The following is a 14,282-nucleotide window of genomic DNA, read 5'->3' on the forward strand; positions in this document are numbered from 1 at the left end:
CAATAGCTTCTCGGATCTTTTTACCGGTCGCCTTACGGAGCGGACAACACTCGATCCATTTAGTGAAGAGATCTTGTATCACGAGAAAGTAAGCATGTCCCGATTTACTAGATGGGAGCAGTTCCATAATATCCGCAGCAATTATCGTCCACGGAGCCTCGATTACCCGCTGTTTCATTAATCCCGCGGAAACATCTTGTTCCACCTTTGTTATCTGACACGTATCGCACCGGCGTTTGTACCGAGCGATATCCTTAAACATCCGCGGCCAATAATACCTCGTCTCGACACAGCAGTAAGTTTTCTCCACACCTAAATGTCCGGCCTGAGGCGGATCGTAATTTTTGCGAATAATTTCTTCGCGCGACTCTTTTGGCACGACAAGTTACCACTGATCTAAATCGGCAACGGTTTCGTTTATAACGGGGTGAAGTCGACGAAAATACAACTTATCCTCGTCTACTTTTCATCCAGGAAAGCGACGCGGGCGTTCGGTAACCTCGTTTAGTCGTTTAACGTACCATTCGTCCTCGACCGCGGCGACCGCGCACAACTCGGCGTCCTGCTCGTAGATTCGCGAGAGCGCGTCCGGCACGTGATGCATTGCACATCGCATCCTTTCTATGCTCGATACTATAATCGTATTCGAGCAACTCGAGAGCCCATCTCGCTAAATGTCCCGTCGGATTCTTTAAATTATGTAGCCAACGTAAGCTGCTATAGTCCGTTATGACCGTGAAGCGATAGCCCTCGAGATAAGGCCGAAACTACTTTATCGCTCATATGACCGCTAGGCATTCCTGTTCGGTTGTGGAATATTTCTTTTCTGCGTCAGACAAAGCTCTACTCGCGAAAGCTATTACGTGTTTGTTCCCGTCGATCTGTTGGGTCAACACCGCGCCTAGGCCGACGGAACTGGCGTCAGTCTGCAGCACAAAAAGCACGCTAAAATCCGGACACGATAACATAGGCGGGGAGGTGAGGCACGCTTTTATCGTCTCGAACGCAGCCTTTTGATCTTCGCCCCATTCCCACGTCTGATTCTTTTTTAATAATAATCGCGTTAACGGCTTTAGACAGGTGGCGCACTGCGGGATGAAACGACGGTATGCCAAGACGCCATGCCAATAAACCGACGTAATTGCCAAAGATTACGCGGAGTGGGGTATTCCCTAATCGCGACAGTCTTATCGGGGTCGACCCTCAAACCCTCTCGCTGAACCAAAAATCCTAGGTATTTCACCTGCGAGCGACAGAATTTACTTTTCTCGGGATTGATGGTTAGGCCCGCCTTGCAAATACGCCGAAAAACTCGTCCCAACCACTCGAGATGTTCTTCAAAAGTTTTGGTAGCCACGACAATGTCATCTAAATACGCGAAAGCGTACGGATCCATTTCCGGTCCGATTAAACGATCTAAAAGCTTTTGAAAGGTTGCGGAAACTCCCGTTAAGCCAAACGGCATTCGCTTAAAATGAAAGAGGCCCTTTCCCGGTACCGCACAAAGGCAGTTATCTCTCTGCTCTTTTTAGCCAGCGGAATCTGAAAGTAGGCTTGGCTCAAGCGATGGTCGAAATATACCAAGCTTTTCGCAACTTGTCCAAAATCGCGTTCATATACAGCAACGGGTACGCGTCCTTCTTAGAAATATTATTCACTAGCCGGAAATCTAGACAAAATCGATGTCCCTGTTGGGCTTTTTAATCATGACGATTGGCGTCGACCATTCGCTCTGAGACGGCTCAATTATCCCGGCCTTTAGTAGACGATCTACTTCCTCGTAAATGGCCTCTTTAATTTTTGGCGAAACGGGATAACATCGTTGCCTAATAGGAGGGTGGTCTCCGACTTCGATATGATGTTCGGTCAACGTCGTGGCTCCGAGCTTTTCCGGACTACCCGTGATCTCTGACTTTAAAAATTTTTGCAAACGTTTCTCCTGGTCGGGTGTTAGCTCGCTCAGCCCGCAACAAACGAGGGGTGACGCTTCCGACTTTCGCGTTCTTTCCCCCTCCCCCGATTGACCAGGCTCGCAATTCACGCTTTCACCCTCAGCCAAGATCACCCGAACGCTCGCGAGAGAACTCGACGAACCTTTCTCGAAAGGATACGATCGCGAGAAATCCTCAACGAAATTCCAAGTACCGCTCGCGAAATTTATATTTACCCCGAAAGCTCTCAGGAAATCAACTCCTAATATACACGGCAACGCTAAGGTCGGTAGCGAATGAACCCTCATGTTCAATGTTTTACCGTGCACGCTAATTGGAATCTTTACCTCCCCCCTCATTCTCGCAGTTTGATTAGTCGCGGTAGTTACGCGTTTCCCGCCGGTCGAATGGAACGAGAAACCGAGTTGCTTGATTAACGCCGTTACTTCCGGACCCGCAAAAGTACGGCTAGCGCGCCTACTTTGTATCCCGCAATCTGTACGCGGAGGAACATTAGGGAGGCTGAGCCTCCTCTATCGTTAAACGCGCTATACGCGGTTTCGCGATTCCCCATCGGCGAATCTGCTGGGGCGGAGGGGGTAGGAGTCGGGTTGCCCCTTTCTCGCGACTCCTCTATTCGTTTCCCGAACACGTTGGACAGGTGCGAACCGTGACCTCGGCCTTCCCGCACCGGTAGCAATGTTTCCACGACGCGGCCTTACGTTCGCGCGCGAAGTGTCCCGCTTGGTCACAATTCCAGCACGTTGCGTCGAGTTCGCGGTAGTCGGGGTATCGGCGGTCTTGTCCGTCGCGGGAGTAGTTGTCGCCTTTTTTCCCTTCCTCGCGCCCGCCCCGGTTCCGGTCGAACCTGCGGTGGACACGCTGAGCGCAGCTACGGTATTAGGTTTCTCGCCCGACTGGCGGTTCGCGCCCTTCGGCATTCGATACGCTAAATCCGGAAACAATGATCGTTTCGGCGGAGGAGGAGCACGATAGTTTTGCGCGGCGCAGCAACTAGCCTCGGCACGCGGGGCCCATTGTTCGAGCGCGTCCATATCCGCGACCGCGTCCCGCGATATCAAAGTTTGTAATCGGGGTAACATGTGCCGATCCGCGTATAACCGACCTTTTCCCCTTCGCGCCACGGCGGCGATAGTCGATCAAAAAGCGTATTAATTATAAGCACGTCAGGAAGTCCGTCACGGACTCCTGTTCCCCTTGAGTTCGCCACATTATCTCGTCGCGGAGAGCGAACTGAAAATCCGGGTCCCCGAAACGTGTACGCCACGCTGTTTTAACGCGGCCCATGTCGATAAGCGTTCCCTTTTTCCGCGAAACCAATGAAGCGCGATACCCGACAGAAAGACATCGTAAAATATCTTCGTCTATGACCAGAATCAATTCGCGGCCCTCCTCAATGCGCAACAAAAACGTTTCGGCATTCTCTCCGCGAGCGCCCGTAAACTTTAAATCCCATTTTCGCATGATATTATAAACGGTTGTCGTGGAGTTACCGCCCGCATCCTGCGAGGCTCTATGCGCGCTATCTCGAACGACGCTCGAGGGATCGAGGTGCGAACGCGCGCTCATCGCCGCGGATGGACTATCCGGACGGGTGGTCCCCGCCGGAACGTCGAAGTGTTCGGCGTCTGTCATTTGGTTCGGTTCGGATGCCCTTTCGGAGTCTCCGCCACGACGCGTGGCTGTCAGCAAGCGCAATAAACGGAGGGTCAGCTCGGGGTCGGTCCCTTCGGTGGACAATCCGCGTTGACCTAATCCGCGATCTGTTGTTCGCGCGTAGCGTGGATAATCCACTCGTCGCTGAGCTCGGTTGGATCCATTTTGACCGCTCAGAAAATATTCTCGAACGCGAAACCTGTGTTCCGCGAAAAATAATACGGAATGTTACCGTGTTCCCAAAGAAAATCACAAAATCGTTAGACCGGATCACTCACAAAGGCAGGAAATTCATTCACCAGAATTCTCCGTTCTTAAGTCGCGGCGACTCTAATAGAATAAATACGCGAACAATAATACACGCGAAAGGAATGTGAAGGCAACGCGAAATAGGCAAATAGTTTTTCAGACGTGACCGTCCGCTCAATGTAAACACCGAATTCCGATCTTATCGCGCTCGCGCGCCTTCACCAAATTCCGACGCTTTACGCGGTCCCGAATAATATCACGAATTCACCGATTAACCTACCCGAATACATTTATCCAAATGATTAACAATTCAAATCATATTTCACGTAAATCTGAAAGAAATATTTTAGACAAAATATACAATGGTCAATAACGCAGCATATATAATATCGCATCAATAAAAAAATAAAAAGGATAGGATCATTTCGTTATTTCATACAAAATCGATAATTTATTCACCAAAAATCTTCACCCGCACGAAAATATCGTAGCGCTATGTCAAGCCCTATTTTGTCACGTCTTTTCCACTCCCGGAGCAGTCCGAAACGTGTGACGGATCAAAAGGAGGAGGGAGGGAAGGATGTCAGGTCCCTCCGACTGTCCTCTCGTACCGCTCGACAATTTTACCGTAACGAAATTGTGAGGATGCAGATAACTGAAAGTAACGCGAGACAATAACGTGAACAGAATTCTGTCGCCACGAAAGTTAACGCCGTACTACTCTAACACGAATCCTAAACGACAATTTCACCTAAACGCGAATAACTCACCGAACATTACATCAAACGCGATCAACGTTAATAGCCGATACGAGTCGGAACGCAACATGATCGTCGCAGTCGCGATCAAGTTCTGTCGCCCTGGGGGCCCAACAATGGCTACAGACGCTAATTATCGCATATCCTTTACTAGGACTAACGCTCGCGAGTGTCCAAGAACAACGCAATACGTTACGCTTGAATTTTCGAGATGGACGCGGAATAACGCGCTCACTCGCACGAAACCGACGAAACTCGATGAACGAACTCGATGCTAACAATCGCAACGAATACAAGACGTAACGCAAGTAATTTGAACGCAATGACGCGATCACGAGCGCGGATATTACACGAAAGGCTACGGTCAACGTGAGGCTACAAATGCTTTGGAGCGTTCTTCTTCTCTTTCTTTCTTCATTGAAAGAAAAGAGAAGAGGAATGCTTCGAAGCATTTGTAGCATCACGTTGACCGTAGCCGAAAACGGGCTCGCGGTACCGGACTTCGCTAACGAATCTATCGCGATCTCCAGAGGCTCGCTATAACGTTCCTACCGCGATTCCGCGGCCACGATACCATTACCATCCCGAGGCCCTTCGCTCTCGCTGTCGATCGCAAAATTACGCTCGGTTCGTAAGGAACCGGACATACCGCGGTATCACTTGCGTTTTCCCGAGCAAGAGCGCGCACCGGAGGGCGGCGTCGTGGCTCGACATTTACGGTATAACCTGCGGGCAACCTCACCGATGCAGTGCCTCCTCCTGGGGCTCCTCGCCGTCGCCTCGTGCCAACAATCGTCTTAACGGAAGTGATCCCGATTCAGAGCGGCTATCGCGGACCTCGATTTCCAATATGTTCAGGTGCGCCGACATACGAACAGAGAGTGACGTCAGTGACGCGATAAATTCATTCGATCGCAGAATCGATGTGGCATCCCCCCTTCGGGGTGCGCGCGGACCAATCGGGGCGCGAGCTTGCAAGCTCGCGCTATCCCGGCGCAGGGTCGTCGCAAAGGGGACCCTTCGGGGGCGCCCAACGGTCCCTCGGCGGCGCAACGGCTCCAAAATTTTGTCCTTGGTAACGGACGGGACTTGGACCCTTCCGGTGTGCCTCCGGTTTGACCCCGGGGCGGTGGCCAGCCACCCCGTGGGCCGGTACTCCGTGGAAGCGAATTGCTGAGGCCGGGTTTACCTGAGCACTTGGGGCCCCGCTATATCGGCGGTCCCGCCCGTCGCTGCCTTACGCGCTGTACGCCTGCCTGCTTCATTGTTCTCGCCAACCTGTGGTCTCTGCTGTTTCCGCTCGCCACCCGTCCTCGGTCCTTGGTTTTCCCAGACCCTTACCTTTATTGATACTCCCTCGGAGAGGCTCGCCGTGGTTTGGGGTGAGGCGCCGCGCATTTTACAAAAATAAATAAAGAAAAGGATCAGATTGCGGAAACGCGATTAAATTCGGCCCCTAGAGATCTCGCCGTTGTCTCTCTGGTTCGTCCCTATAGGCGTGAAATTCCGCGCCTTGTGACGGTGGCGGGGCGCTGCCACGATGCGGCGGGCCGCAACGTCATAATATATATATATGTATATACAATATATACATTTTTAAAAAAGATTTTGTTAAAGAATTAGTAGCTCGATGAAAAAGTATAATTAAAATGTTACTTTCACAAAATAAATAATTTATTATATCATCTTCATAGCCCAATTAAGATTCTGTAATATTAATAAATATTTTACATTGCTAAAAATTAAATTATATATATGTTTTCTTTTGACAGATGTCACAAGCAAGCCTGGAACACCGGAACTCGAGGATTGGGATGTCGATCGTGTCGATCTCAAGTGGGAACCTCCCAAAGACATGGGCGGTGCGCCGATTACCGGTTATATAATTGAAAAGAAGGAAAAACCTTCTTCACAGTGGGAAGAAGCTCTAGTCACCGATTCGCCACAACCAAAAGGTCGTGTTACCGGGTTGAAGAAGGGTTCCACTTATCAGTTCCGTGTTCGTGCTGTTAACAAGGCTGGACCATCGGAGCCCAGCGATCCGACCAAGCCGCACATTGCAAAAGCAAGATTCCGTGAGTATCTCAATTTGATCAACTAATTATAAATAAATATAACTTATCTTGAATATTATGTTACAAAAAGTGTGTTTGAAATATTTGATAATTACAGAGTAGACAATAGATAGTAAATTACAATTTATAATTAAATAATTTTATATTAAAATTAATAACGTAGAATTTATTTTAAATTATTTTTAAATTATTTTAATTTTATTTTAAATTATTTTTAATAGAAATTAAAAATAAAATTTATTTTAAATTTTATTTTTAATTTCTATTGAAAATAATTTAAATTAAAGTCTCTCTTTAACGTCAAAATGTAATTTATCGTATTTTATGGAAAATGAGAAATGTGAATAAATATTTAGCATTTTTAATAATTGTTACAAAATAATTTGAGGTAATATTGTATAAATATTTTCTTATAGTGAAACCGCACATCAACCGTGACAAGTTGCAAACCATTAAAGTAAGGGCAGGCCAGTTGGTGAAGTTAGAAGTTGATGTCGAAGGTGAACCTCCTCCAACAGTTACGTGGAGTTTCGCCGGTGCGCCGCTCCAAACTGGAGCCAATGTTAAGATCGATAACGAAGACTACCTTACTAAGATTCAGTTAACAAACACCAGTCGGAAGTTAACTGGCAGATATACCATTAAGGCTGTAAACGACTCCGGACAGGATGAGGCCGATGTGGAGATTAATATTCTTGGTAAATAAACTTGAATATATTTTGTATCCGTATCTCCTTTCTGACTTAATTTAAGTTAACTTAAGTGTACAATAATTAAGTGTAAAAATATACTTAATTTAATGTTAAAATAAGAAATGCATAATATGAGTAAGTTTTTTTTCTAATTTTTTAAGTCAAATAATGCATATCGAAAGTGATATAAATTATATTAGTTATATTAGCTAACTCATAAACACATTATAGAATATATATTTATGCAGTAAAATTTTGTAGACAAGCCTGGAAAGCCGGAGGGACCGCTGGAAGTGTCCGACGTGCACAAGGAGGGCTGCAAATTGAAGTGGAGCAAACCGAAGGACGATGGTGGATTACCTCTGTCCAGTTACATAGTTGAAAAGATGGACGTGACGACGGGTCGTTGGGTACCAGCCGGTATCGTGGACCCTGACAAAACTGAGCACGCGGTTACCGGTTTGGAGCCCGGCCATAAGTACGAATTCCGTGTGAAGGCTGTGAACGAGGAGGGGGAATCAGAACCCCTACAAACTGATGTTGCCATCGTAGCGAAGAATCCATACGGTATAGTATTTTGATTACATTGTTCGCGCATATACATTTTATTTTTACACGTAATTCTATTTTAAATTGAGTAATTTTAGGTATACTGTAAGCAGTAAATATCTTTCTTACTTTCTTAATGAAAAAAATTTGTAATTTAGGATATGATATTATCTTTTATAATTGAATTTATTGTAGATATGTATACATTATTTTAGTAATTATAGATAGTATGTTAGACTTTCTCTTTAGTAGTAGATAAAAAATTTTATTAAAATCTATTATATTATGATAAAAATATCAAACAAAGATGACAATACAAAAATCTACTTATTTAGTTATATCGTTTATTTTATAATTTTTGTAATTATTAAAAGAGAATAGGAAGGATTATGGGGTACTTTTTGAAATGTTTTAGATGCTCCAGCGGCGCCTGGCCTTCCAGAGATCGTCGATTGGTCGGAGAACATGGTAAAACTCAAATGGGAGCCACCGATAAGGGACGGCGGTGCACCAATTACCGGATATATCATCGAGATGAAGGATAAGTTTGGTACTAATTTCGTCAAGGCTGCTGAAGTGCAAGGGCCCGTGTGTACTGGCACAGTTCCACGTTTAGAAGAGGGCAATCAGTATCAGTTTAGAGTACGCGCCGTCAATAAAGCTGGCCCTGGTGAACCTAGCGAGGCCACCAACCCGCACACCGCTAAAGCTCGTTGGCGTGAGTGTCGCTTTGTTTTAATTTTAATAAATTACAGTTTTATCAGGAAAGAGTGAAAATACAAAAATATATTTTGTTATAGAAGAAATTATCGTATAAATAATATTTAATATAAATTTCTATATTTATTAAGATTTATTTAATTTCCTTTATTTCTATTTATTATGATTTATTAATTCTATTTATTAAAATTTATTTAAATTTAATTTTCTTCTTAAAATCTTGTATTTATTTGTCTGAAGAAGGCAGTCATCGATAGTTGATTTCTTAATTTTTATTTCGCAGTGAAACCATACATTGATCGCACAAATCTGCAACCCATGACGGTAAAAGTCGGCCTCACCGTAACCCTGGATGTAAACATAATTGGCGAACCGCCACCGAAAGTCACTTGGACCTTCAAAGACAAAGAACTCGTATCGGACGATACAATACGAATCGACAATATCGATTACAACACAAAATTCTTTATTCTAAAAACTAAACGCGCGCACACCGGCAAATACGTGATCACGGCGAAGAACGAAGTTGGCGAGGATACTGCCGAAGTAGAAATCACCGTTCTTGGCAAGCCGAGCAAACCAAAGGTAAAAATTTAACATTTTATCTTGTGTATGTCTATAAATTGTGTATACACATATTTTACATTATTACTTTATTCAACAAAAGTTGAATTAATTCAATCAAATCTTTATTAAATAAAATGAGAAGTGTTTAAAATAATATAACGATTATTTAAATATGAATAATTAAAAAATTTATTAAATTATTTATTTATTTAGTTATTGATTATTGTAATTATTTAATTATATTTATTTGGTTTATAAGTCTTGAAAATCCGACAACAGGATTAAATATCTTCTTTGCAACTTAGGGTCCTTTGGAAGTGAGCGATGTTAACAAACATGGTTGCAAACTCAAATGGGACAAACCCGAAGACGACGGTGGTACACCGGTCGAATACTACGAGATCGAGAAGCTGGATCCTCTTACAGGGCAATGGGTACCCTGCGGTCGTAGTACCGAACCCGAAGCGACCATCACCGGATTGCAGGAGGGCAAGCCATACAAATTCCGCGTGAAAGCTGTCAACAGGGAAGGAGAGTCCGACGATTTGGAGGCGGACAAGTCTATCATAGCCAAGAATCCATTCGGTACGCATTCCGAAATTCGGAGAAACTGAAAATGGATTTAATTTTGAAGTTATATATATGTTTATCCGTTGCATATACATTACGAGTAACTTTCTCGATTTTAGACGAACCGGGCAAGCCTGGTCGACCAGAGCTCAAGAACTGGGACAAGGACTTCGTCGATCTCGAATGGACTCCGCCTAAGGACGATGGCGGTGCGCCGATCGAGAAATACATCGTGCAAATGCGAGACAAAGAGGGTAGACAATGGGTAGACGTCGCTAAAGTCCCGGGAGAACGAACGGCCGCTAAAGTAACCGACGGTATTCAGGAGGGTCATGAGTACGAGTTCAGAATAGTAGCAGTTAATAGGGCCGGACCTGGCGAGCCCAGCGATACCTCCAAGAGCGTCATCGCCAAGCCTCGATTCTGTAAGTGTTATATAATTGACAACCTTATTACATTTACAATTAGACAAACTTGTTTATTCAGTATAGTAATTTATATCTAATTAATCCTGTTGTTTACAGTGGCACCGCATATCGATCGCAAGAATCTTCAGAAGAAAGTCATGCGAATTGGCCAGATGCTGCGACTCGAGGCCGACATCAAGGGTGAACCACCACCAATCGTTACATGGAAACTCAAAGACACGGTGCTGAAGAGCATGGACCGACTCAAAATTGAGAACGAGGATTATCATACTATGTTCATCCTCAATAAGCTTCAGCGCTCGGACACCGGCACTTACACCGTCATCGCCAAGAATGACAGCGGCACCGATCAGGTTGACGTTGAGCTTCAGGTTTGTACAATCATTTCCCAAATTAACTATATAAATTCCGAGAATACTAAATCATTTGTTAGAACACTTTTTACTAAATATAATTGATCGTTTATTATCGTATTATTATTATTTTGATATGTCCGTCAGGTTCTAAGCAAGCCTAGCAAACCGAAAGGACCACTCGAAGTGTCCGATGTGACGGCCGAGGGTTGCAAGCTGAAATGGGACAAACCCGACGACGACGGTGGTGAACCGGTTGATCATTACGTCATCGAAAGGATGGATGTCGACACTGGACGTTGGGTGCCATGCGGTACCAGCAAGACTCCGGAGGCAGATGTGTCCGGTTTGAACGAGGGCAAAGATTATCAATTCCGTGTCAAAGCTGTCAATTCTGAGGGCGAATCTGAGCCTCTGGAAACGGCCATACCGACGACCGCCAAAAATCCTTATTGTAAATATCTCATTTATTTTTATTATTTCTTTCGATCAATTTTTTGAATTTCTTTAATTATATTATTAGTAATTATATTACTAGTAACTTTAAAACATTAATTAGAAATATATTTTGAAGATCTCATTTACTTGCAATTTTTATGATAATATATAAACTGTAAAAGTTCAGTTTTTCTTATTTTTCCCGTTATATTAAAAAATTTGTAATTTTTAAAAAATTTAAATTTTTGTATTGCTATTTATATTAATAAGTCTTTTCTATGTTATAAGTAAATTTTATTACCTAAAATATTATTTTTTATAATTGTTTTATAACTGTAATTATATTTATCATATCACATGTTAAAGATTATAATTTTAGAATATAATTTAACAAAATAATTATATTACACATTATATTATTATATTGCTAAACACATTTTAGTAAATTTTTAATTTTTATTATTATCTATAATAATACATTTTCTAAAACATTTATTTCTAATTATAGCTGAGCCCGATGCGCCCAGTAAACCCGAGTTGAAGGACTGGTCGAAGAACCACGTGGACCTGAAATGGAAAGCTCCGAAGAAAGACGGCGGTGCTCCTATCGAGAAATATATTATCGAGAAGAAGGACCAGTACGGCAAGTGGCAGAAAGCCGCGGAAGTTCCAGGCAACAAAACCGAAGCCAAAGTGCCAGATCTTGTGGAGGGTCAGAAATATCAATTCCGAGTTAAGGCCGTGAACAAGGGTGGCCAGAGCAAGCCCAGCGAGCCCAGCGACACCTTGACTGCCAAGGATCGTTATGCCGCGCCCAAGATCGATCGCACGAACCTGAAGGATATCACGATTAAGGCCGGCAATGTCATTCGGTTGGACGTCAAAGTCACGGGTGAACCGCCGCCAAGCAAAACCTGGTTCCTGAACAAGGCCAAGCAGGAATCCGGCAATGTCCTGACCATCGAGACGGAGGATTACAAGACCAAGCTCGTGGTCTCATCGGCGACCAGGGCGCATTGCGGCACGCTAACTCTGAAAGCGGAGAACAGCTCCGGCAAAGATGAGGCGTCCATCGAAATTCTGGTGCTGGACAAGCCTAGCAAACCCGAAGGACCGCTCAAAGTTTCCGACGTGCACAAGGAGGGCTGTACTCTCAAGTGGAATCCGCCCGCGGACGACGGTGGTGCGCCTTTGGATCACTACGTGGTCGAAAAAATGGACACGGAGACTGGCAGATGGATACCGGTCGCACGCACCAAGGAACCTACGATGGCGGTGGAGAATCTGGTGCCCGGACAGGAATATAAGTTTCGGGTCGCAGCTGTAAACGCGGAAGGCGAATCCGAACCGTTGGAGACCGAATACGGAATCGTCGCCAAGAATCCATTCGGTAAGAAATTAGTCTCTATAGTTTCTTTTCAGCGTTTCTTTATAATATCTATTAAATCTATTCTTTTATTGTTAACTTTCAAGTCCCTTTAACTTTTATATGAAAATTCTGCACGTCTATAATAATATAAGTAAAATTTTAATTTCATTGTTCTAGCTCCATTCTTTAAAAACAATTAAAAAACTTTTTAATTAGATTTTTACAATTATTGATTATTATTTCCTTCTTAATTGGTTCTTGAAATGTCTTATTTGTGTTTCTCAGTTTAGATAAGTAATATCAGTTTTTTAAATGTATCATAGATGAACCTGGAGCACCAGGACGTCCGGAGGCGACTGACTGGGACAAGGATCACGTGGACCTGCGATGGACCCCGCCGTTAAAGGACGGCGGATCTCCAATCACCGGGTACGTGATCGAGAAGCGGGAAAAGGGCGCGCCCAAGTGGATCAAGGCGTGCGAGACTGGGCCGGATTGCAAGGGTCGCGTCGACAATCTCGACGAGGGTGTCGAATACGAATTCAGGGTCAAGGCTATTAATGCCGCTGGTCCCGGTGAACCGTCCGACGCCAGCAAACCGATTACCGCCAAGAGTCGACGACGTGAGTTCTTCACTTATAAAGATATCTGAATTTAATTTTTTATCTCTACCGTTAAATATTTTTTAAAGTACTTTTAAAGTACTTTCTGTTAATGCAACAAATCTCGAATCAGATTTGAAAAAATTTCTTAATGTAAAAATTTTTAGGAGACAAAAATTGTTTTAGAAAATGCTAATAGATATGAAGATATGAGGAGATTTATTTATTATAATTATCTCTTTTGATTGTCCAGTCCCGCCGAAGATCGACAGACGAAACCTGCGTGATATAACTGTACGCGAAAACGAAGCGTTCCACTTCGACGTCAAGATTATCGGCGAACCACCGCCAGACGTTACGTGGGTGATCAACAACAAGAGCATCCAGCAGACTACGCATCGCAGAATACAGAATGTGCCTTACAACAGCAAATTCTTCAACGACAAGCCTGAACGCAAGGACAGCGGCACTTATAAGATTACAGCTGTCAATCAGCACGGATCCGACACCGCCGAAGTCGAAGTCACCGTTGTCTGTGAGTAATTTTTATAAATTAATATTTTTCACAAGTTTTCTACACAATTCATATGTTACACATACAATTAAAGAAAATAATTCTACAATTATTAGTCTGTTTATAATAAGCAAACTGTTTCAATTTGCTTTCTTTTTCTTTCCCAAATATTAAATCTTTAATATGAAAGTATTTAATATATAATAGATTGTAATAAAAATTGAGTTTTCGTTTATAAACGTAATTTTTTGAACGTATAACGAATTAAAACCCATTTATTTATCAGCCAAGCCTGGCAAACCGGAAGGACCATTGGAGGTATCCGACGTGCACAAAGAAGGATGCACGCTCAAATGGAAGAAACCCAAGGACGACGGTGGAGAACCGATCGAGGGTTACCTCGTGGAGAAGTTCGATCCGGAGACCGGTGTCTGGCTACCGGTCGGTAAAACTACTGGACCAGAGATGAAGGTCGAAGGGCTTACACCTGGACACGAGTACAAGTTCCGAGTCAAGGCACTCAACAAGGAAGGAGAGTCTGAACCATTGGAGACCTTTAGTTCCATCGTAGCCAAAGATCCGTTCAGTGAGTGGAATATTTTTTACAATCTTTCAAAAGTAATATTTAATGCCTATCAATAACATCTTCTATGTATATAATTAATAAGTTTGGATTATTAACTTTTTTATATATTGTCACAGAAATATGTGATGATATATTTATTAATTCATAACAATTATTAGTTTAAAATTATTTCGTTGTATCTTTTATGCTTTTAATCCTTGCTTC

General features: G+C 43.5%; 1 protein-coding gene across 8 annotated transcripts in view; it reads left to right on the forward strand.

The window, feature by feature from the left end:
* The window catches only part of LOC139818020 (twitchin-like), a 111,002-nt gene that overhangs the window by 71,425 nt on the left and 25,295 nt on the right, over positions 1-14,282 (forward strand). For all 8 annotated transcript variants that reach the window (XM_071786414.1, XM_071786415.1, XM_071786416.1 and 5 more), the window contains 13 exons: positions 6,388-6,690; positions 7,107-7,388; positions 7,644-7,949; positions 8,347-8,649; positions 8,935-9,236; positions 9,524-9,803; positions 9,908-10,213; positions 10,313-10,587; positions 10,717-11,023; positions 11,516-12,397; positions 12,700-12,999; positions 13,232-13,513; positions 13,779-14,078. In XM_071786414.1, coding sequence (XP_071642515.1) covers positions 6,388-6,690; positions 7,107-7,388; positions 7,644-7,949; positions 8,347-8,649; positions 8,935-9,236; positions 9,524-9,803; positions 9,908-10,213; positions 10,313-10,587; positions 10,717-11,023; positions 11,516-12,397; positions 12,700-12,999; positions 13,232-13,513; positions 13,779-14,078 — 4,428 coding nt within the window. The remainder of the gene's footprint in view (positions 1-6,387; positions 6,691-7,106; positions 7,389-7,643; positions 7,950-8,346; positions 8,650-8,934; positions 9,237-9,523; positions 9,804-9,907; positions 10,214-10,312; positions 10,588-10,716; positions 11,024-11,515; positions 12,398-12,699; positions 13,000-13,231; positions 13,514-13,778; positions 14,079-14,282) is intronic.

The sequence above is a fragment of the Temnothorax longispinosus genome, chromosome 8 (assembly GCF_030848805.1).
Source record: "Temnothorax longispinosus isolate EJ_2023e chromosome 8, Tlon_JGU_v1, whole genome shotgun sequence".
NCBI lineage: Eukaryota > Metazoa > Arthropoda > Insecta > Hymenoptera > Formicidae > Temnothorax > Temnothorax longispinosus.